The following is a 25426-nucleotide window of genomic DNA, read 5'->3' as shown; positions in this document are numbered from 1 at the left end:
CACCCGTCAAAGCCCCCACCCCAACAAAAAAAAAAAAAAAAAAATCAATGAAAAAATCAGTTAAAGCACACCACTGAACAAAGGACAGCACAGATATCTACAGAGTGTTTTATCTACAGAATGCATATTTTTGTCAACAAAAATTGGAACGTTTTTCTAAAATAAGCCATATGTTAGGCCCAGTGGTGGCAAACCTGTGTCGTGAAAGCTTCAACTGGCTGTTTTGTTATCACTGAAAACGCTAATAAAACTTTTGCCATCCCTGTGGGGCATAAAGTATGACTAAATAAATAAAAAAAATTTGAAATACTCTCCTGCATACTGTCAGATCATAATGGAAAGAGGCTAGAAATCCAGAGCAAAATAAGCCATAGAAACTATGTTAATACATGGAGATTAAATAATATAATATTGAATAATCAGTGAATCACACAAGAAGTCAAAGAAGAAATTTTTTTTAAAGTTCCTAGAATCAAGTGACAGTGGAAACACAACATACTAAAACCTAAGGGATTTAATGAAAGTATTTTGAAGAGAGAGGTTTACAACTATAAATGCATACATACAAAGAACACAGTGGTCTCAAATAAGTAACCTGACAATACAGCCCAGGGTCTGAGAAAGATGAGAACAATTCAAATCCAATACTAATGGAAGGAAAGTACAGAGATTAAAGCAGAAATTAATAACATTAAACTTAAAAAAAAAACACGTTCTGTGGATCAGAGTTAGTTCTTTGAAAGGATGGGGAGGAAATGTGGGAATGGAAGGTGGCAGGAGTGGGAAGAGAAGTAAAAGGACCAAGACGCGATGTGTGTATTTCCCATGATGAATGGGTTTACTATGTGTCTCTACCATGTACCAACCAAAAGACTGAGAATAAAACTTCAAAACTTCTCCCGTGTTCTGATGATATAACATTGACCGTACTTGTTTACTGTTCCTGAAATTTGTTTTTCTGGTTTGATTCCTTGCAGTGTTTTATGTTAAAACTTTTATGAAAGTACTACTGGCTAAGACCCTCTGTTCCCAGCCTGGCCCTTCCTGTGACATGCTGTTTGGTTGCAGCCTACAATAGACTTATTACTGCCAGTTTCAGATCTAGTGAGCCAAGCGCTTGTTTGATCTCAGTATGGCAAATAAGATTATATAGCTATCCCGGACGGTCTAATCTTCTTGCATTCAGGTACAATTTACCGGAATCAGTTTCCGCTTTGCAACTCGGAAATCCACTGCAGAATGCCACCGCATTTACAGTAAGCAGTAAGACCTTCTCTAGGTCCTGGAGTCCCAGCATTTCATGACAGAGTAATTTATTCCTTTTGATCTTTTCTTTACTGTTTTCTGCTAAGGTCTCCTAACATAAAAGTAAGCCTGAAGGTTTGGGGTCTTACCCAACTAGACCTAACTGTTATACATATATGAGAAAGTATTTTGGGAGGTCTTTGCTATTACCGTGAGAAACAAATAAAATACTGGATAATTCATGCTGATTTATGGTATTTCTCTTCCTCGGTACCCTTTCTTAAAAACAGGTAAAATAGAAAGGCTCTGCAGAATAGTCTTATGATTGGACAGTGTCTTAAGGGGCCTTCTGCATACCTCATCAACCCCCTGCTAGATCTTCAACCCTCTTAGACTATGATTAAATGGTATTCATGTATAGCAAAAATTCTTAAAATTAAAGTTTAAGGGAACAATAAAACCTTTATATATCTCTATGCCCACAAAATTCCCCCCAAATGACAGTGGAGCTTCAAGGATACAGCAAATAAGAGGATGCCCTCAAGATGTCAACAAAATTTGTAAGGTTCTTTTATTTTTTTTTTCTTTTTATTGAGTTTATTGGTACAATCTAGGTCTACAATACAGTTACATTCATTACTGGGATCCTGTACCTTCACATGACAGTTCTTGGTTCTCATGTTTCCCCTTGTCCCTGCCCTCCCTTCACCCGCTCCTTCTCTCCCCATTTATAAACTCTTTATTTCCATTTTTTCATTTTCTCATATTTTTTCTTTTCCCTTATTTCCTTTCCCCTACCCTTCCCACTTTCCCCATACCTTTAGCCCTTTTTTTCCTATTCCACACTCTTAATTATCCCATTAGGATCTTGTGTACTATTATAGTTTTTCACACCAGAGAAACTATTAGGTATTTAAACATGTGTGACTTATTTCACTTGAGTATATCTTCCATATGTATCCATTTTCCTATGAATGACTCTAATTTCTCATTCTTTATGGCTGAGTAGTATTCCATTTTATAGAAAAACCACATCTTCTTTATCCAGTTTCCAAAAGATGGGCAGATGGGATGTTTCCAAGTTTTAGCTATTATAAACTGCAGCTATAAACATTGGTGCATATATATCTCTGTGGTATGATTCTTTTAAATCTTTTGGAAAGATACCCAACAGAGGGACGGCTGGGTCAAATGGAACCTCTATTCCCAGCTCTTTGAGGTATCTCCATATTGATTTCCATAGTGGTTGCACCAGTCTGCACTCCCACCAACAATGGAGAAGGGTTCCTTTCTCCCCACAGCCTCGCCAACATTTGTTATTGTGTGATTTCTTCATAGCAACCATTCTTTGTGGGGTGAGGTGGAATCTCAGTGTTGTTTCCTTCTGCATCTCTTGAATGACCAGTGATGTGGAACATTTTTTCATGTATTTACTTGCTGCTTTTACTTCTTTGTCTGAGAAATTTCTGTTCATTTCAGATGCCCATTTTTGAATTGGGTCTTCTAGACAGGGTTTCATGACTTAGTTGAGGCTGGCCTTGAACTCACTTTGTAGCTCAGGCTGGCCTCAAACTTGGCAGCAATCCTCCTGCCTCTGCCTCTGGAGTGCTGGAATTATAGGCGTAGTTCACCACACCTGGCCTTACAAATTTACTTTAATATATTAGCTGTAAATTTTCTATATAGTAAATATGCTTATGTAAATTTGAATTTTTCAGATGCATTGGAATTATTTCTATTGATTACAATCACTACTGCAAACTGTATGCAAAATCTATATCTGAGTCAGTTTCCTCTTGATTGGAGTAAGTGCTTCAGTGTTGAAACCAAAGTTCACCATTTCCCAAAACCATGTGACCGTTAGGTAACAATATGTACTTAATAATTGGTAGTTACGTGGCTTTTCTTACTGTTACTATTTCTCATCTTTACGTAACATACTGTTGAGCCATCTCATCTTTGTATAACATTACTCTTCCTTTGTGTGAATTTGGTTTTTATGTTTCTTTCACTTCCCCTTGTAGTAACAGTCTGTTCCTAATTCCTGAGAGATGATGGATGATTCAGTACGTAAAGATTTTTATCACACATTGCCATTGTCAAATACTTTGTCTTTCCTATTTACTTTGTTACTTTATTTTTTGGTTATGTTTTGAAATACAATCATATTTTGTTTTATCAAAAAAATTTGGAAGGTGGAACTCAGACTGGCTCATGACACATGATAAGTGTTCCAGAGAAAGCTGGCATGCAGGTGCCTGCAGACCTGGACATCAGGAAAGCCCCTGTGGAACACAGGAAAGGCCTGGGAAAGGGAGCACTGTCTGCCTCTGAGGGTGGGTCAGAACAGGAGGATGCCTTCAATGCCTCTGAAGTAATTACCCGGCCCTCTAGACGCCTTGCCTTACTTTGTGCATCCCGGTGCACTCCCCACCACTGCCATTTTCTACTTCTTTTCTATGTTGAGTTTAACGCAAGCCTTTGGACTTAGGAGATCAGGTCCAACGGAGGCCTTTAGGGAGATTCCTATGTTGAAAGCGCAGGACTAATTGAAAAATATAAACATTTCACAAAGGGAGTTTCTTCCTTCTCTCTTCCCTCATTTTTTCTCACTTACTTGAAGAAATAAAAGACATCATGATATCCAGTAATCAGGAAATTTGTTTTTCTGGCCACCACAGGATTTTATTTTGTTTTCTATTAATACATATTTTCAGTGCATAATTATCACATTCACCTTAGGGGATTAGTACATTACACATCACATCTTAATTCTCTCTCTCTCTCTCTCGTTCCTTTCCCTCACAGCCCTTCTTCCTCTCCTCATTTGAAAAGCTCTGTTTCCATTATTTTCCTTCACTTTTTTCTTTAAATCCTTTTTCTTTGTGTCCCTTCCACCCACCTGCCGCATCTCTCATTCCCCTTTCCCCTGGAACAAGTTCTTCGTACTTCCTAGTAATGTCTTCCTCCACTTTGCTCCTTATTTATGCTTTGAGCTTCTCACACAGGAAAATGTGGTAATTAAACTGGTTTGATTTATTTCACTTAAGATTATTGTCTCGAGCTGCATCCACTTCCCTAAAAATGTCTCAGGTTTTATCCTTCTTTATGGCAGACAGAGACAGTGGGACACCTCTAGGTGACAGAAACAGGAAGTCTCCCCACTGCAGCTGTGCAGCAGGTAGAAACCCGGCCGTGGAGATGGGACTGGGAGAACGGAGGATTCCAAGACCACTGATAGGATCCTGGCATGTGGGGGTTCCGTGGAGGGAAGAGTCATAGATGTGTGAGAGATGTGGAGACGAATTAGAAATAGGTTCATAGAAAACGAAGTAAATAGCAAAATGATGTAATAATTCTAAGGAATCCAAAAAGTTTATCAAAAAGGAAATGTTGCATATAGCAAGTAGCCCAGCCATCCGTTCTAGAGTCTCCATAATGAAGGCAATAAAAACTGATGAATCTCCAGATTGATATAATTTCATTTTTTTGGATATAATTTTAATAGAAACATTGGGAGGAAAGAAAATAAGTGAGTAGGTTAGGTGTGTGTGTTTGTGTTTGTGTGCGAAATGCTCTCTTTTCCAGAGTCTTACAGTTGTACATCAGTAGTTCATATTTAGATTAGAATAATAAAAAAGGAATTGAAAGATGTAATCTCTGCTCAGCAAGAATCAGAGGTGAAATTTAGAGATCGTTATTTTTATTATATGCCTTTTAGTAGTTTTAATTATGTAAATGATACGCAGAGTCCACTAAAAACTGTGTACACACTTCAGCAGTTCACTGTATTAGTAAACGTCTGAAAGTTAATGGTCACCACTTTGAGCGCCTGTTGTAATTGTAGAGGCCAAAAATAACGTGTATTAATCTAATGATGTCTCTCTCAGTAAATGTAGTATTAAAATATGTGCATGAGTTTTTCTTTTCCTGTTGAATACATTTTTTTGAGTGGACTCTGTGTACTACTTTGAATATTTTTTAAATAAATAGAAGAAGAATAAACAGCATGTATAAGTACATATTGAGACTTAAAATTTTTTTCAGTAACTGGAATAGTTTGTTTATTTTAATTAAGTTTGTGTGTAGCAAACACCAGTCAGTAGATACCTTTTAAAAATCAGTTATATTTTTTTCCAGGACTTTGTGTGCTAGCAGTCTGGGGACTAGACTGTGTTCTGTTGCTAGTTGCTGTCAGAGGTTTTAATCTGTAATAGAATAGTAGTGAAAGACTGGCCCTTTCTTGAAAAACACTTTTTTAAAATTCTGAGATTGCCTGTGCTCTTTATTTTGATGGATGACAAAGATAGTAGTTACTGTTAAAAAAAAAAAAAACAGATTTATTTCCTCTCTGCAAAATGGAAAACTGGCAATTCTGTGTAGTCCCCTGAAATATCGCTTGAAATTTTCCTTGTTTATAAAATTTGAAAGTGTAGTCTCTACTATATTAGATTATTTAATTTGGCTGTACTGATTGTTTTGGACAAAATCTACTTCCGTTTGATTTGTCTTCATTGCTTTGTGTCATACATGAAAATGACAGGGAACAAATACTAGGCCTGGTGTTCTTTCTAAATGTCAGAGTCCTCTAGGGATTTTTTAAATATCGAAGCCATTTATTAAAAAAGACCTGCCTTGTAATGCAGCAAATAGATTTTTGACTGTGCACATTAACTTCATCATCACTGTGCTCATAATCATTAATATTCATCATTTTCTCAGGTATTTAAAAATCCTGCATGTCATTTAAAAAGTCATTTGAAGTTTATGTTTTCCTTATGTTCTCAGATTCTGAACTGTTCTTTCTTATAGCATCCATCTGCTACTTGTCAACAGTTAAGCATTAGGCAGATATGGAGGTGCGTATGTGTAATCCCAGCACTTTGGAAGCTGAAGCAGGAGAATCCCTGCCAATCTCCTCCACTAGTTCAAAGCCAACCTGAATAGCAGTGAGATGCTGTCTCCCCAAGAATGAACAAATGAAATAAAAAAGTAAATATTTTGTCAGTGGAGGATTCTACCAGATTATAACAGTTATAATCCAGGATCTTCCTTTGAAAATATGGGTTATGGTTATATATATTTTTTAAAGTTTGGCTTTTGGGATTAGCTGTCCAAATCTAGACAATTTTTAGCAAATGAGTACTAATTTTAGAGGTTCAGGGTATAAAAATTAAAAACAAAATCAGGAAATGACTGAAGACAATGAACTTGAGACGCATGGTGCTTACCGGTGTCAGAGAACAGTTAGGTATGCTAATGAGTATGTTGAAGTCAGTCCTTTGGTCATGTGTGGCTGGAGGGGTTTTACTAAGAAGATAACTACATAAACTCTGTCCAAGTTTTCAGCCTTTAGGGATTACACATACCTACTCACTCACTTTTCCCCCACAAAATGGAAAGATACTCTAGGCATTGTTTTGAATCTTTTTTTCTTCAATATCTTAACACACACACCTTTACTTTAGCTAAAAGACTTTAAATTTTGGAGGATAACACTGTTTTTCTGGTGCTACTATTAAAGTCATTTGTCTCACTCAGTTTTTCATTTATGCTTGAGGTTTACAAAGCCAGGCCACCCCTTGCTCGTAATTTAGGAAGATAGTGTGACACATCCCTGTTCTGCCACCACAGTCCTCCCACTGCTGTGACACCCACCAATCACCTTACATCTCATCCAGTCCGACCAGTCTGGCTCCTCTCTTCCCTATGCTCTTTTTAAATCTTTTCTCCACACAGAAACTCCTCCCTGTTTTAGGTTAAAAAGGCCTGCATGACCCACTTGCCTGTCGCCCAGTGGCACAAGGCACCTGGAGCGAGCTATGCCCCATCCACATGCTGGGTCCCCCGGCTCTGCCACACCAGCCTTCTTCTTATGTCTCAGGACACTCAGCCTCATCACACAGGTGCTGCTCACCTCTCCCTTATCTTTGCAAGGTTGCTCCTCCTCACACCGGTCTTACATGAAAGCTTTCTCTAACCATCCTATCTAAAGCTCTTCCCACCCTCATACTGAGAATGGAGCCCAGGGCCTTGTACATGCTAAGCAAGCACTCTACTCCTCAGCTACGTCCTTAAGTCTAAAGCTACTCTTATTTTACTCCTGTTATCTCCTCTAGTAGCGTACCAGAAATATGACAGCATTACTGTTATCTTTCCATCTTTTTTTTATTCCTTTATTGTCAATTTCCACCTGCATTAATCTAAATTCTCTGTGTTGTTGAGCATTGGATCCCTAGTGCCTAGATTAATAATGTCTAGCAGGTAGTAGTTCTTAGTAAATATTTATCGACTGAATATATGAGTGAATAAATGAATAGTTTTGAGAAGATTTAGAAGTGGTACAACTGCTACACACTCATTATGAATATGAATTATATAGTCTTCTAGTAGTTTTATAAAATTACTACACCATATCAATACTCACAGATAAACTATATGCAATATAATATATACAATACTAAGAAAAATGACCTAATTGGAATCTAGTGTTTATAAAAATCCTTCCCCTGATATATTAGCATATCTTATGGTAGACTATCTGTTGTGGTCATTGCACAATAGTGGAATAAAATAAAGATGAATAAAGCAAGGTACCTATGCCATATTGGGAGTTGGAGAGACAGATTATAATCAATGATGTGTTAAAGGAGAATTTATACTGTTGACTGCCCGTTTACATACACCATACACGTATTTTTCAACTGCAAATATTTAGTTTACTATTTAGATTTCTTTTCTTTTTTTTTTTACTGAAGATTGAACCCAGGACCTTGCACTTGAGAGGCAGGCGCAGTGCCACAGAGCTAAATTCCTGACCCGAAAAATATTCTATTTTTGTTTTTACTAAATTTTTTCCTGAGATATAGAAAACATACTATCACATATTAGTTAACGTTTGTGTAAGATTTTCCTGTGTTGCATGTAGAATGTAAAAAATTAGTAGATTCTATGAGGTGACTAATTCTCTTCTAGGCAAAGTTCAATCAGGGTTAGCAGCACATTCTGAATGCCTTATGTAAGAGGCCTTGAACATAGTCTTCTCTGCACCTAGAATACTGACTCCCTAGCCTGTGGAACATGCTAAAACATGTTTATTATAGGATGAATCGAATATATAAACTATGCTTTAGATAGCGTTTCATTAAGGTAAGAGCTTTTAAGTGAAACTTCTAGTTTCCATTCTAGATCCGCATTTCTAGACATCATTTATAATAGCTATTTTTGTGACTGCTGACGGGTTGTACATGCAGCACAACACAAGGTTAAATTAATTTGTTCAGGACATCGATTGTGGCTCTCTTTATATGGGACTGTGTCTAAAATCTACATCTGACTGTAGATGGGGGAGAACAGAAACCATGGTCGCACATGTGTCACCCTGGGTGAGGGACAAAGAGATGAACGAATGTGTACAAGGTGGGTTCTGATAAAGCCTTCCATATCATGTGTCCTTTAAACGGGTATGTAAAGACTGTCAGGGAAGGGGGCTGGCTTCCAGAAACGTGGCTTCAGTGTGTACTTTTTTCTAAAGTGGACCTAGATGTTAACACTCTCCTGGTCAGGGCCTCCAGCTTTTTTTCTTTTCTTCACCTCTGCCTGAGTGTTAACTTTTGCCACTTACAGGACAAGGAAGAAAAAAGGCATAATCTTTACCCATAATCTAGTTTAGTACATTGCAGTGTATAAAAACTAAGGTGGGCCCAAAAGTCAAGTCCAAATACTAGTCTTGAAGAAGCTTCTTCCATTGAGGGATAAGGCATCTTTCCGATACTATTTTACAGCACAAAAAAGAAAAGAAAAGCTGAAGACCTTTGCCTCAAGTATTTTGATTTTTTTTCTGGGACATTTGACATTTATCTGGTAACTAGTTTCATTATTAATTTTAAAGCCTGTCTTTTTCAAACATTTTGTTTTTCTGATGCCACTGACAGAGTGGTGCATGTTTAATTCTTCCTTAAAGTCAGCTTGCTTGAAATTTCTGTGTGAGCCTGAGTTGCATTGGAAAAATGGAGCAGGGATATCTGGTGCTGTCGTTCTTTTTGGTCACTGTCAGTTTCACTAAAAAGGGAAATTCTGTTATATCTTCTGAAGTTTTCATGAGTATTCATGGACCACAGGGAGGAAAAAAAAAAACACCTCCTTGGAATTTAGAAATAATTTAACCAAAAGATATGAATTCCATTAACTATGCAAAGTGTGATTTGGGGAGACAGAGAGGGAGAGAAACCCCTGGTTACACAATGCGCTGCCATAGAGAAGAAACACCAGACAGCCTGTGTGGGCTAAGCTTTGAATAAAATTGCTTTTTTTGAGAAGCAATCAAAAGTAAGGAACAAAGACATAAATGTAAATTTAGACCAAAATACCTTGATCTGTGTAATTTAACCGATTTACTTTGCCTTCTCATTCTTAAAAATGATGACCTTCACACGTGAAGACTCTTTCTGTCCTTTCTACTCAGCTCAGTGTATGTATCAGAACAGCTATGCCTGTTCTCTAGCTCCTGGGTTAAGTTGCAGAAATCTCAGTTAGAGACAGATTGGTGAGCTCACAGAGCAGTGACTTCTAACCAGAGGCACATGTGAAGTCTTAGGAAATAATTCATGTGCAGATTCTTCTTCAGAAACAGGCTCAGCAGACCTAGAGTAGGGCCCAATGAATGATACTTTTAAAAGTTATTTGGCTAATTCTAGTATGTACTAACATACTTTAGATGAGCCTGCTACGGTAAAATGCTGTTTTATTAGGGATTGACATTGGAAATATTTCTGAAAACCAGTTTGTGGATATATGATCTTAGTTCAGATATCTGCCTTTCATTTATATCCAGCTGTTACTAGTTTTACGTGGCTTCCATAACAAATTACCATCAACTCAGTGTCTAAAAATAACAGAAATTTATTCCCTCACAATTTTAGGGGTCAGAAGTCTGAAGCCAAGGTGTGAACAGGGCCTCACACTTCCTGAGGGTCAGAGGAAAGTCGGTCCCCAGCCTTTTCCAGCTTCTGGAGGTTGCCCTCATGCCCTGGCTTAGTCGATATCACTGCAGTCTCTGCTCCTCTTTGGGTGCTTCCTCTTTAAATTAAACTCTGCTCTCTTATAACAATGTTTATAATTGTATTTAGGGCCCAGCCAGGTGCTCTTATCATCTCGAGCTCCATCGTATTTTTGAGGCTTTTTGCATGTCACATCATATTCCAACATTCCCAGAATTAGAAGCCGTGTTTTACAAGTCCATATTTGGTCCCCAGAGTGGGCTGTTATTACATCATTGTATGCATCCACAGGGGCTTCTGTGACACCTTTCTCCTCTTACCCCTTGCTGCAAATCCATGGCAACGTGGAAGTGGACAGCTTTCCAGGACAGTGTTTACCCACAAATCTTGCCTTCTTGAACTAGGCCAGGTTACTTATGCCAGGATTTGTTTTCCTGAGCTGCAGGCTGCACCTCCAGTTTCAGGCACTCACATAGCATATGCCTTTGGTTCCAAGTGGAGTGAGGATAGGGTCACTGAGGCAAGCCTGTCATTTCCACTGACAAAGGAACTTCAAGATGTGTCCTAGCAATGGTGGCTCTTCTTGAAAGCTCGTCTTTTAAGAATAGATTCTTACAGTGACCAGCATTATTTGAATCTTTTCTACAATAGGCACAAACCTTGTAAACTTTTCACAAGTGCATTACCTTAGACTTAGCATATGGAATGCTGTTAAGTTTGGTTTCAGGAGGAGAAAATACAGTTAGTTGATAGTAAACATGGAAAGAAGGGTTGGGGATTAAAAGAAGGGTTGGGTAGAATGCATGCTTAACATGTGGAAACCCTTGGGTTCAATCTTCAACACAAAAAGAATAAATTAAAATGAGGAAGAGGAGGTGGAAAGAAGGAGAAAAGGAGGAGAAGAAGATGTTTCTAAGTCAAAGTTAATGACAACAGCTGTGAGACTTTAGTCTTTTCCAGATACATAAGAAATATTTGATTCATGCTCTTGGACGCTTTTAAGCTTTGAGATCCCTTTGTGTTATTTGTTGTAATGAAAGTGGAGGATAAGTTCCAATAAGATGCATTAGAGATGCCCAGAGATTAAAGAGGCTCATGAATGAAGGCTCTGCTGCAGTTTGAGGTGATGACCACCCAGTAGTATTTATTAATGTGTGCCATTGTTTGATGTTTTCTAGTTGTACTAAATTAGTCATATATGACTCGGGAAGGCTGTGCAACCCAGGAGGGTTATACTAGTGCCTAGGTCAGCGCTGTCCCCTGAATAACTAGTACCCTGGTCACTTGTCTCAGGAACGGGCCAAGCCCTAGTACTTCATCACTGCACTGGGACTGGTCCACTGGAGGGTAGGTGGCCTAAATGACAATAGTTACTTTCTGCCTGGGACTTGTCATTGCTGAGACTAGAAGAAAGAACTGTTTACTTTTTCATGTTTAGACACTTAAAGGTGTAAATAGTTACTGCTGAAAGTAGATGGTTTCATGTGTACTAGATCAATAAGAACTGGAGATATGTAGGGTGGAAAAGAAGAGTTGAAAGTTAAGGGGAAATTTTTTAAATTATTAAATCTCTGAAGCCAGTTCCATCCATACCTCTTTATGATTTGATGACTTAAACTGTAGGTCCCCCTTCTCATTAAAATAGTTAGAATTTAGGTATTTTATGTTTGAAGCTAAGAGAAATCTTGATTCACATATGGAATATTAGTGTGGAGAAGTGAAGACAGGATTGACTAAGAGTTATATAGTCTGTAGGTATAATAGAAAGTTAGTAGAACAAAAAAGTTGAAAGTACAAATTGAGTATCCCTTATCTGAAATTCTTGAGATGAGAAGTGTTTGTGATTTCAATTTTATTTTCAGATTTTGGAATATTTGCATACACATGGTAAGGTATGTTAGGGATCAGACTCAAGTCTACACCTGAAATTCATATGTTTCATATACATCTTACATACACAGTGTTTTCGGTATTTTTGTGCATGAAACAGTGTTTCATGATGCAGAGTTTTCCACTTATGGCATATTGTAGGTATCCTAAAAGTTTCAGATTTTGGAACATTTCAGATTTCAGATCCATGGGTGAGAGTCTTAGTATCAACAGGAGTATGTGAAATGAAGACCACAGGATGCACCATGTTTTCTGGGCCACACAGAAAAAGAGGTAGTGGCTGTTGGGCAAGAAATAAAGAGGAGTCAGATGAGTTAAACTCTTGACTGGGCTGAATTGATAAAAAGAGAAGGAGGTGAGGTAAGGGTTGGATGCCCTTACTGAACATCTTTCTTTTATTAAGAAAAATAGGGTCATCACATAGCACTGCAAAGTCAAGCAAATTTCATTGTAATTTTGGTATATGTGATAGTGATAGCACCGATCTTTTAGAGTTGGCATGCTGCGCTAAGAAATCTATCTTATATTTTATATATATAAGGTGAGGACTTGTCCTACAATATGGCAAGCCCGTTGAATTTGACAAGATAGTTTGTCCTTAGAATTTTGTTGTGAGATATCTGGCTGATTGAGTAACAAAAAAAAAAAAATGTTTTTTTTTTTAATTTTTATTTTTTTTTTATTTAGACCATTTCTCTTTAGTCAGAGAGTCTCAAGGACAAAACAGTTTTAAAAACAAGTGTTGTAGGGCAGATGTGAATATATTAGGAGACTTTTGGATACTTAGATGTCATTTTTAAACTGTGTACCTTTATGAACAGATTTTTTTAAGAAATTCTTGCCACACTATGAATTATTCTGAGTAATACTGAGAGTGTGACTATAAATAAAGAGCCGTTCTCGATCTCTTTTCTGTTGCAGTTTCTCAGCCCGCTATTACTTGTGGGTTCAAAATGGCTCAGACAGTAGTAGAATCCATTTAAAAGCCCTTTATCCAGAAGTCATGAGACCCTCTGCGCTTCCTTAGGTGTTCACCTCCAGGAGACATTAACAGTACTGTATCTAACGCTTTTGGAGTTTTTTAGTAAATTTAGGTTCTTCTAAAACAATATCTAGTTTGATGCATGGTCCTAAGATTTGGTTTATTTTATTATGATTTGTGATATTCTCTCAATGTTTGAGGACACTTAGTAAAGACATCATCGCGTAATGAGGATAAATCATCTCCTGATTGGTATTTGCTACCATAATTATTTATATTAGAGCTACGCTGGAGAACTTCCGCATAGGCTGTGAAGACGCTGGCTAAAGATACATGTATTGAATCCTTAACAATACAAAATCTGTACCCTACAGATTGGTGTACTATATTTGGAAGGAAATGCATTACTAGTGCAGTCCTTCTGCTTACATGCATCTAGACGCTTGGAGGAGTTGTATTAAAAGGCAGAAGATAAGAATGCAAAGCATTTCTACTTGTTATACTGCTTGAACAAGTTTTGAAACTCATCTTTCCTCATTTGCAAAATGAAGAGTTGGGTGGCATCTGGGGTTTTTTTTTTTTGGTACTGGGGATTGAATTCGGGTCCTTGCGCTTGCAGGGCAGGCCACTGAACCCCTGAGCTAAATTCCCGGCCCTTTTGTTTGTTTGTTTGTTTGTTTGTTTCTTTGTTTGTTTGTTTGTTTGTTTTTCCTTTTCTCTGTCTTAAAGTGAATGAAATACTTGCTAAGCCTTTCAAGTTCCAATAGATCCAAATCCTTCTTTGAGGAAAAATCTTCCAATACCATCATTGTTAGTTTGCGTAGTTATTCTTGTGTTCAGTATAATTTTTTATTGTAATTGTGTGTATAAATGAATATGACATTATAATGCTTTATCCAACATTTAAAGCATTTTCCTGGAAAAAGCTGTTATTGTGGAATAATTTGGTTACAGAGCCCTTATATTTAATGTCAGAGCTAGAACAGGGAAGCTATCTTAACTGACTTGACTGTGTCACTGCTGTTACCAAGGTTTAAAGAAGCTTTCTGTCCCCTCCATCAGCACACACACATGCTGTCTTCACACACAGGTGTAAAGCAGATTATGGCATTAGAACATAACTTAAAAACTGTTTATGTCATTAGCGTAGAAACACTAAACTATTCTGAAATGTGTTTCCATATTTAGCTTTGGCCACCCTTTTGTGTATGTCTCTAAGTAAGTCGCTCTGAAAACAGTTGGATTTTTTTCCATTAGTGAAAAAGGTGTAAGAACCACCAAAGTCCAGAAGAATGGAACTATAAGGCCATGTTTTGAATGACAAAAGTAGGATGTGCAGTCCACTTTTAATCACTTCCCAATGTTGTCATGATGAGATGTAATATACAGTGCTGCCTCTTATTTATACAATTTCTTTACTTTATGAAAGCATCTTTGATTCATAAAACTCTGCTTGCCCTGTGCTCCTTTGCTTCACTGAGTGTCCTCACTTTTCAGAGCCAATAATACTCTGACAGGGGCCTCAGGCCGCCCAGTCAAGACAGCTGGAGAGTGAAAGACGTTGATTGCAGATGCAGATTGCAGGACTTTTGGGTGAATTCAGAATAAGGAATAGGATGAAAAGTAATTTGATATTATTTTCTCTCTTTACAGGCTCTATACAACTCCATTAAGAATGAGAAGCTTGAATGGGCAGTGTAAGTATGCTGGATACCAGCCTTTTACTAATGAACTACTCTCTTTTTTTCTTGCTGCCTTGGAGGTGATTTTAGAGAAGGACTAAGTATGCATTACCAGTTCTCATTTTACATCACGAGTCCTACCTACTTTCTATAAAACCTAAGTAAACCCTGAGTAGCCCATGATTTTCCCCCTTGGTACACAGAATACTCCTGTTCTTTTTAAATCTCATTTATATGCCTATAGGCAAGTAATCATATTTTTTGATGTATCCTTTAAAAATAGTATTCAAAGAAAATCTTCTGATCAAATTAAATTTACCCCAAAACCCAATGCACAGGATTTTAATACCAACTGCTTGTTTTCATTCTCTCTTACTATCATCATAGATCAAAGTTTTCCAATCCTATTTCCTGTAGTTATCCTAGACCATTGATAATAATAACCGCACAACGAAAAAGGGTTCTGTGCATAGATATGCTTGAGAAATGATGGATTAAATAGAGCTAATATTTCTAGGAACATTTATAGCACTTATTGTATATTATCAGTCTTTGGTACTAAATGTTGTGTTTCAGGGTCCCTACTGTGGGAAATGTTGTGGATAAATTGCACTTTATGTAAACCAACCGTACTATTTTTGTTAAATTTTCATTAATCAATACAAGTAAAACTTTAATTTAAAAAATGTCCAGGGAACAATCTTTGCTACATTTTTAATCAACTTACCAAGAAATTAGGTCAAAATGTATTTTTTAAATGGAAAATCCATGTGAATCTTACTATTTTCACTGATATATAGCATTCGTATTTTTTAACCTTGTTGCCCAACAGCAGTCTGCAGTGAACTCAAATTTACGGAATCCTAACGTGGGTGATAAATCATGTTCTATCATATTTGTCCTGGGCAAAATGACTTAGCAGTTGACTGTATCTCGTGTGTAATATGCTAGAGTGAATTTAAAAAGTCAGTGCCACTTAAATTGTTTTCCGAGTGTAGAGTTATTCGATACTGTTTCAAATTGAGTTAAAGACTTTAATATTTGCATGTATATGAAACAGCTTGTATGTGTTCATAAATAATGAGAGTCGTTTAAAGACAGTGTACTATTTCAAGGAAAACCAAGATTATTAGGAATAGATGGTCTAAAATTCAAAGTATAAATATATTTAGACTCACTTCTTTTCCTAAAAAACAAAAACTGTGAATATATTTAGAATGTTGCTGAAATGTTAAAGGGAGAATTTTCCCACTAGAGAAAACAAATAAAAAAAGGAAATACTTTGAAATATATTCATACTGGAGTAGAGAATATTTTGAGTATTATTTTATAAAGCAAACAAATATAATATTGAGAACCTGCTTTGTGAATCACATATCTCAAATGCATTGAATATATTTCTGTCAATGTTATTTACGTATTTTTTTGTAGTTGGACTTTGGCTCAAGAATACTTTATCGTAGGTCCTACCTGGACATATAGGGATTAGGAAGTTTACTCAAAAACTGGATACTTCTGTGGCCCTTTTGTCTCATTAGCAGAGTGGTCAGTTCAGGAACCCAGATCCCAGAGTCAGGTAGATCTGAGTTTGAATTCCAGCTCTGCCTTCTACTAGCTGGGGTTACTGGGCAAATTAACCTCAAGGCCTATTTCCCATTTACTAGATGGAGCAACTCTTGCATCTCATGGAGCCAATAGGATAACACTGTGCAATGTTGTAAAACAATAAACAGTAAGCAAATTACCCTTCTGCTGATACCTAATGCTATAGCTTTTAAAGCCCTGGTTTCTGTTTTATGTTTTTCTTTTTGTATCTCTCATTCATTGGCTTATACATGTACTACTTCTTATCCTCTATAATTCCTAAGGTTCTGTTCTTATAGACTCACATAATTAAAATTACTTTTCTATACCTATAAAATGAAGGAAATGGATGAAATCACAAGTTTCCTTTCCTTCTTAATTCTTTTAAGATATATATGCATCTGATTTCTTCCCCAAGTTTCAATTCAACATTTGCGTTTTCCTGCAGGGTATTTCTACCAACACTTAGCACTCATCGTTTGTCTCCAGCCTTTGGTGTATGTTTTCCATTGATGTTGATGACGCCCCCATTCTGCTTACTTGGATTTTAGCTTCTGAGTCATCTGTTGTCCCATCCACCCTCTTACTACTCTAGAAATGGCCTTGAACACCACAAACAGTCGCTTCCTATCAGGTGCCTCTTACTCCATCCAACCCATTCTTGTACTTTAATCTGTCCCTCTGTGATAATTAGGCCTTGCCTGTAATCTGTTTTATCCTCTGCTATTGTCTCCACATAGTCCTCATTTCAACCAGGCTGCCAGAAGATGCATTTCCCTGTGCGTGTCCCCTGGTTTCCTGCCTTTTTGCCATGTTCCTGAAGTAATCTCCGCGTCCAGCCTGCCCCCACCATCCATTGCAGCTCAGCTTAGATAACACCCATTCCTTGAATGTTTCCTTCTTACCAACCAGAAATCATCTCAGCACTTGTGCATCTATTTTGCTTTATCTGATGGTACCATCAGTTTCTGTTCCATTACAGTAATTTGTACTAAGGTATCACTGAACTGTAACCTGCTCTAAGGAAATGATGAGCGTGTAGAATTGTGCCTTTTTGTCTCTCTTTGCTGATATTATAGTGCCTCTATGTAATGAAGACTCCATACAAAGCTACAGAAAAGGCTGGGTGTGTAACTCAGTGACAATGTGTGTTCTTAGCATATGGGTGTCCAAGGATGGCACCGAGCACGGTGGTGGGGGGTGAGGGGATGGGGAAGAGCTGTAGAAAGATTGTTAGTCATACCCAAAGAACTGCATTCGTGAAAGATAAACCTACAATTGTTTAGTTTAGAAAGTAGTTCCCAAAAATCTACAGCTGCTGCAGATTTTCTATGGTAATGTGTACTTGCATGGGAAGTATCTTAATGTCAGATTTTAAAAACATAGAGGAAATGAATATATAGAATCATGGAGAATTTTAATGCATGGAGTTCTAACTGGTTTCCATGGATACCTAGGTCTTCAGGGAGATGTCTCCCTCATGGTACGAGTGAGGGGAAAGTGGGAAAACGATGGGAATCCAGTTCTGCCTCTTACAAACGTCATGCCTATTTCAACTGATGAAAACAACTCTGCTTTTATTTATTTTTAAAAATGTAACATTATATTAATATTTCTTTTTTAAAAAGATATCTACACTTACAGTATTTTTGCTGAAAAATGCTAATCTAGCCCAGTGCGTTTATTTCATATATGAAGGGAAGTAAAATGAAGCAACATTCATCTCCAGATCCAAAGGCATACACAGTAATGCAGGAAAATGGGGATTTGTTTCCTTGTGAGTTATGGCTCCCACTAGGAGCTCCATGTTGTCTGGCTTCTCTGTAGGCACAGTTTTATAAAGTCTTTAGAGAGCAAGGATCGTGTCTAATTGTATGCCAGTCTTTGACACTGGGCAAATTTAGAATGTTATATCAATGTGTTTCATTAAACGTTCATAGAATTACGAATGTTTCCCCCCAGGCAAGTTAGATGGTATGGATCATTCATTCCTCTCTTCCACACTCTGTAAGCAGCTTTTTTTCAGTGTCTGGCCCAGGGCTGCACCTGTGATACAAATGAGAATAAGGTACAGATCTGTGCTTAAGGAGAACACAAGATGAAGGGTTGCCTGGGGAGGGAGGGTCGGACAGTGCAAAGATAAAAGTGTAAAAATGGTAGTGGAGTGGGGTGAGTCAAACTGACTAGTGAGAGGTCTTGACTTCCTCATGCAGGGCAATTACCATTTCTTTTCCAGCTTCCTTTGCTCAGTTGTTCATTATTCATAAAGCATCTATTTGTTGAATTCCTTTCTACTGTAGTAGGCTGGGAATTTGGGAGGAGCAAAAGTGTATAAAGCATTTTCCTTGGTCTTAATTTATAGTGTAAATTAAAATTTTTTTTATAAAGATATCAGTTACTCTCTGCTTGGGATGAGGTTAGTTAAGGTAGATATGTGAATTTACAAATTACATTGGAGTTGTTTAAAGTATAGCTTGTTGAAGATCTTCAGACAATACATGAACAAAAGTGGAAAGTAAAATAAGTGCAGCTGAACAAAGCAGGTCTACATTTTTATTTTTGAAAAAATAATAGTAATGAAAGTTTCACTTAATTTTTTTTCATTTACTGGGAAAATTAATATTTTCTTCCTTCTCTTGACCTCTGTTTATTGGTGTTATTCTCTGTCATTTAGGAATTGCAAGAAGCCTCCGTTACCTCATTCCAAAAAACTAGTAGTAATGATAATAACAATACTTCATATATCCTGTCTCACATTAATTAAGCACAATAAAGCCAGCTTTGAAAGGTGCCCTGTGGGATCACATTTACAGTAGTGTTGTTTTGTCGCAGCAGCTTTGGTCTTGCTGATCATTTTGCACCATTGATGTTTTTAATTCTGATAAGCATTTTGTAACTTGGCAACACTGAATCATACTTAATAATTAATATTGCCCTAAAATCCTGCAATTCGTTTTCTAACAAGAGCATTTTAAATCCTCAGTTTCTGTGCTTCTAAATTAGACCATTTCTTTTCTGCACTCACATAGTGAAGTGTCCTGGCTAATCACATGGGGTAGCGACACCCCAAATGTTTTCCTCCCCTCTCATTGTGAGTTAGGAGCATTGACCCTGAAAAGTGTGGTTTTAAAATCCCAGCAGTTTGTTGTTAGTCTGCCTTATCATTTCTTTCCCTCCCATGAACTGTATCATGCCAGGTCTTCTCAGGAAGGTATTGCTGTCCCTTAGTGACAGATTTGATGACATTAGGAAGTAAATCTGAATGTGAGACTGATATAAACTCTTTTACCTTTTAGTCTCTAAAACTAGTCTTTCTCCGAAAAAAAGAATTCTACTAGAGCTCTTTTACTTTAATTTTTGATTTGCTTTCCATCTTTTACTTAGCTCAGTATTAATCCTAATTTTATTGTAAGTAATCATACATAGTAATTAAAATATAAACTCAGATACTGTGAGGGGAATGGCCATCTCCAAAATACAAATAGTTTTATTTTCACCCATGGGTTTTGTTTGTTTGTTTCTTAGTCTGACTTAGAGATATACCATATTTAATGTATGAAATAAGTTGAAGATAATGTGATTTTTTTTTAGGGCATGAAGATGGTGAGTTTGATTTTCATTTTTTCCTTTATTGTTTTTAAAAATTTGTTTTATCGAGTACATTTTACATATACACAATGGTAATATTCATATAAAATCTGTACGTGTACATGATATACCTTGTTGCTTCTTTTTTAACATTTCTCTTCCTTCCCTTCACCCCCTTTCCCCTCATTTACAAAAACTTTGTTTCCATTTTTTCCTTCTGTTCTCTTATACTTTTCCTCCTTTCCTTTCTCTCTCCTCCATTCCTAGTTCCCCTTCCCATTTGAACATTTTATTCATACTTCACAATATCTATTATACATTTTGGTCCTTATTTACACTTTCAGATTCTCACACCTGAGAAACAATGTGATATTAAATGTGTGTCCAATTTATTTCATTTAACAGGATGGTATGAGAGTGCATCTATTCACCTAGAAATGTCCCAAGTTTATCCTTCTTGATGGCAGAGTAGTACTCCATTTTATTTTTTTTTAAATTGAGTTTATTGGTACATTTTAGGTACACAGTACAGTTACATTCATTATTGGGATCTTGTACCTTTACGTGACAGGTCTTAGTTTTCATTTTTTCCCCTTGTCCCTGCCCTCCCTTCATGCCTTCATCCTCTCCCCATTTACAAACATTTTATTTCCATTTTCTCACATTTTTTTCTTTTCCCTTATTCCCTTTCCCCCACCCTTCCACTTTCCCCACACTTTTAGCCTTTTTCTTCCTATTTCACATTGTTAATTATCTCATTAGGATCTTATGTACTATTATAGTTTTTCACACCAGAGAAACTATTCGGTATTTACACATGTGTGACTTATTTGTTTCACTTAGGAGTATATCCTCAAAATATATGCATTTTCCTATGAATGAATCTAATTTCTCATTCTTTATGGCTGAGTAGTATTCCATTTTGTAGAAAAACCACATCTTGGCAACAGACACATAAGAGCAGGTATAACAATTCCCAATTTGAAACTATACTACAAAGCCACTGTGATAAAAACAGCATGGTCCTGGCAAAGAAACAGACCTGAGGATCAGTGAAACAGATTGGAAGACACAAAAACAACTCCAGATGTACTCAGCTACCTCATCTTTGAGAAAGGAGCTGACCATCCCCACTAGAGGAAAGATAGCCTTTTTAATAAATGGTGCTGGAAAAATTGGATCTCAACCCACCAAAGATTAAAACTAGACCTTTATCTTTTACCATGCACTAAATAAAAATCCAAGTGGATTAAAGATCTAAATATTAAAACAGAAACACGAAACTTGCTGGAAGATAAGTTAGACAGAACTCTGGAAGACATTGGCATAGGAAAAGACTTTATGAACAAATCCTCAGTAGCACGGGAACTAGCAGAAAGAATCAACAACTGGGATCTCATCTTATTAAAAAGCTTCTGCACTGCAAAAGAAACCATCAACAGAACTAAGAGAAAACCTACAATGTGGGAAAAAATTTTTACCAGCTGCTCCTCAAACAAAGGGCTATTATCTAGAATATATAAAGAACTCAAAGCAATCAGCCCCCCCAAATATAAAGACATGATTAAAAATGGGCATCTGAAATGAACAGACATTTCTCAGACAAAGAAGTAAAAGCAGCAAGTAAATATATGAAAAAATGTTCTACATCACTGGTCATTCGAGAGATGCAGATGAAAACAACACTGAGATTCCACCTCACCCCAGAAAGAATGGTTGCTATCAAGAAATCATGCAATAACAAATGTTGGTGGGGTTGTGGGGAGAAAGGAATCCTTCTCCATTGCTGGTGGGAGTGCAGACCACTATGGTGCAACCACTATGAAATCAATATGGAGATAACTCAAAGAGCTGGGACTAGAAGTTCCATTTGACCCACTCATCCTTCTGCTGGGTATCTTTCCAAAAGAATTAAAAGAATCATATCACAGTGATATATGCGTACCTATGTTTATAGCAGCACAGTTTGTAATAGGTAAAACTTGGAAACGGCTCATTTGCCCATCAGTTGGAAATTCCATTGTATTTTATTAAAAAAAAACCCTCACATCTTCCTTATTCATTCATCTGTCCGTGGGCATTTGGGCCGTTTCCAAGATTACTAACTGTGCTACTATAAACATGGAAATGTATATATAATTGTGGTATTATGCTTTTAATTATTTCAGGAAGATATATAGACAAGGAATAGCTGGGTCAAATGGAACCTCTAGTTTAGTTTTTTGAGTATTCTTCACACTGATTTCCACGATGGTTGCACCAGTCTACACTCCCACCAATGGTGTAGAAAAGGTTCCTTTTTCCCCACAGCCGCACCAGCATTTGTTATTGGTTGATTTCTTGATAGCAGCCATTCTTCCTGAAATGATACAGAATCTCAATATTGTTTTAATTTGCATATCTTGAATGACCAGTGATTTTAAACATTTTTTCACATGTTTACTTGCCATGTCTACTTTTTCATCTGAAAAGTGTCTATTCCTTTCAGATGCCTATTTTAGGACTAAGTCTTTAAATTGGGGGACTGATTTTTTTTTAAGTTCTTTACATGTTCTAGATAGTAGTCCTTTGTCCGAAGAACACCTGACAAAATTTTTTTTCTCACTATGTGGGTTTTCTCTTCTTTGATGTATAAAAACTTCTTTTCATTTTTGTACAAAAGCCTCTTTTTTTTTTTTTTTTGGTACCAGGGATCGAACTCAGGTCCTTGTGCTTGTAAGGCAGGCCACCGAACCGCTGAGCTAAATCCCCGGCCCCCAAAAGCCTCTTAATAAGAGAAGATCCCAATAGTTTATTCTTTGTAATATTTCCTTTGTGACTGGGGATTTGTCCATAAAGCCTTTGCCTATACCTATGTCTTCAGGAGTTTTACCTATTCTGTCTTCCAGAAGATTTAGTGTTCTGTTGTACTATTTAGATCTTCGATTTATTTCTGTGTTAGTTTAGTGCATGGTGAGAGATATGGGTCTAGCTTTAGTCTTTGGCATGTGGAAAGCCAGTTTTTCCAGAACCATTTATTAAAGAGGCCATCTTTTCCTTTGTAATTTTTTTTTTACTTATAAATAATTTCCTGTGATTTTTAATTTTCTCAACATTAGAATTGTGCATCAAGGGAAATTGAAACTCTTTGTGTATGCTTTTTAGATTTGAAATTGTATCCTGAATAAAATCATACTTCACAATCACAATTTTTTACCTTGACTTAAAAATTATTGTTTCTGTAAAAAGATACATATGGTAATTTCCTCTTTATTGCAATGCATTATATAAAAAACTTTATATTTGTTTTTAAATGCCCTAGTGAGTCTAGATATGTGAAATTTTTAATCAGAATAGTTTTTCTTAATACTAGATGTAGATGAATGAAAGAAAATTTCTTCTTCATGTAAGTTATTTTGGACCAAGACAGTTATGTGAATACTTTGAAACAAAAGTAATTCTCATTTTAAATTTCAAAATTGTAACCTATAAATGGGTAAATATTTACTAGTAAGAAAACTAAGGCAAAGAGAAGTTACTATAATTTGGACCTGATTGCAGACACAGCAGAGACATTTAATTTATGGTTGAGAATTTAAATGTATAGAGAAAGGGTTTGGTGGACTGGTATTAGGAATCAGCGGTAGACAAACTTAGTATGGGAAATTTAATAAAATCATCCTAAGGAGATATTTGACTATAAACAAAGAATAAAACCTGTTTCCATCTGAGATACTTATACTGTTAAAATATATTTCCTAAATATGCACTGTGCCTCAGATTCTAAAATAAGATTTACATCCCCATTGTCGTTCCTGTTGAGTGGACCACACTTATCTTACTAACATGACAGGCACTGCATCACGCAGTACTCTTGGTAGAATGACGACACTAATGTTAATACTAACACTGCAAATGTGGGAGATCATCTTTATGAAGATTAAGGGTAATTAATATGTGTTTGAGTAAACTATTATTGGTTTGATTGTTCCGTTTATAAATTTAAAGAAGGCTCACTGACTATAAGAAAACAAAAGAAACATTCTATAGTGATGAAAAATTGACCACTAACTTAGGATTTTAAGCTAAAGAATGATAATCAATTAAAATTTGTTAGCTAGAAATAATACTGAACATGGATCAATCTGCTGGATTTTGATATTTTAAAAAACTCAGGGTTTAAAATTAGGGAAGACTCTCATACAGCTCTGTGAAGTGTAGTTTAATAAGAACCTGAATCATAGCTCATGCTTAACTTTCAATCTGCAAGTACTTGTTTTTCTCAGTGAAAAGCATGTTTTTCTCGATGGAACTCAAGCATAGAGAACACAGGAAGGATTTGTCACCCAGTTCCTTGCTTTGAAAGGAGAAACTTAAAAAAAAAAATAAAAGGAAGAAAGTAAAGTGATAAGTTATCTGCTTTATGTCATCTCTGGGGGAGAGACTAAGATTCTCAGAATGTTTATGGATTGTATTATGAAAACAGCTTCAGTTTTGATAAAGATGATGGCAGAAGTGATGGACTTTACAGATACTATCTTTGCTTCATATTTTCTTCAGTTTCAGAATATGCAGAGCTCACAGGTTGGTGAGCAGATGGAATGTGACTATAATATTAGTAGCCTACTTGTCCTAAAGCAATTTTAGAATCACTGAAGTGCGAAGAGTTATGGAAGCTGAGTTATAAAAATGTTTTTCCTAATGTGTTGATCATTGTGAATTTTACATCATCTCTATCAATTGCTAAGGTTTGGTGCTTGTTCAGGAATGATATAAAAATACAATATCTAAATGACTTATACTATGTGTGCTATAACTACTATAGTACTTTGAACATTTTAGGTAATATTTGCTTGGATTTCTTTGCGCATTTCTGCCTGCATGCACATACATGCATTTTTCAGAACGTGAGAAAAATTTAATTAGGCAGATCAGTATTCCTGAAGGACGTTACTTTTGTTCAGCCACTATAAATTTCCCAAGAAATAATTTGAAAGCATATAACATCTAGCTTAACCTCAGTGTACACCAAAGGCTTTTTTAAATAAAACATTTCAATATCTACACATAAGGTTTTCTTTCTTTGGAATTCATACTACAGTCAGGAAACTACATCTTCACATCTGTAGGATTCTTTTCGGTATAAAGGGCTAGTTACAGAGCTTCATATTTTTTTTTTCCCAGTACCAGGGATCAAAATCAGGACCTTGTGCTTGAGAGGCAGGTGCAGTGCCAATGAGCTAAATCCTCAGCCCCAGAGCTTAATATTATTAATAAAAGCATAGTCTCTTTTTTACATTGAAAATAAGGTATTTTTAGAAAGCAAAATGTATTTTCTGCAGAATGTTAAAATTTAACTATATTTTTAAAATTAATTGTTTTTGGTAAGTGACAAGACAGCTGCATCTTAAACTCCTTATCGCTCAAGGCATAATATGATATAGTTTAACAGGAATCCCATGATAAGCCAGCGTAAT

The 25426-nt window shown here is 36.4% G+C and overlaps 1 protein-coding gene across 5 annotated transcripts in view; it reads left to right on the top strand.

The window, feature by feature from the left end:
* The window catches only part of Psd3 (pleckstrin and Sec7 domain containing 3), a 299163-nt gene that overhangs the window by 172367 nt on the left and 101370 nt on the right, over window positions 1-25426 (top strand). For all 5 annotated transcript variants that reach the window (XM_010624949.3, XM_010624969.1, XM_010624959.1 and 2 more), the window contains one exon: window positions 14770-14813. In XM_010624949.3, the coding sequence (XP_010623251.1) occupies window positions 14770-14813 (44 nt within the window). The remainder of the gene's footprint in view (window positions 1-14769; window positions 14814-25426) is intronic.

The sequence above is a fragment of the Fukomys damarensis genome, unplaced genomic scaffold (assembly GCF_012274545.1).
Source record: "Fukomys damarensis isolate Sample0158 unplaced genomic scaffold, DMR_v1.0_HiC HiC_scaffold_18, whole genome shotgun sequence".
NCBI classification, from domain to species: Eukaryota; Metazoa; Chordata; class Mammalia; order Rodentia; family Bathyergidae; genus Fukomys; species Fukomys damarensis.
This window is presented reverse-complemented; position numbering and strand designations above follow the sequence as displayed.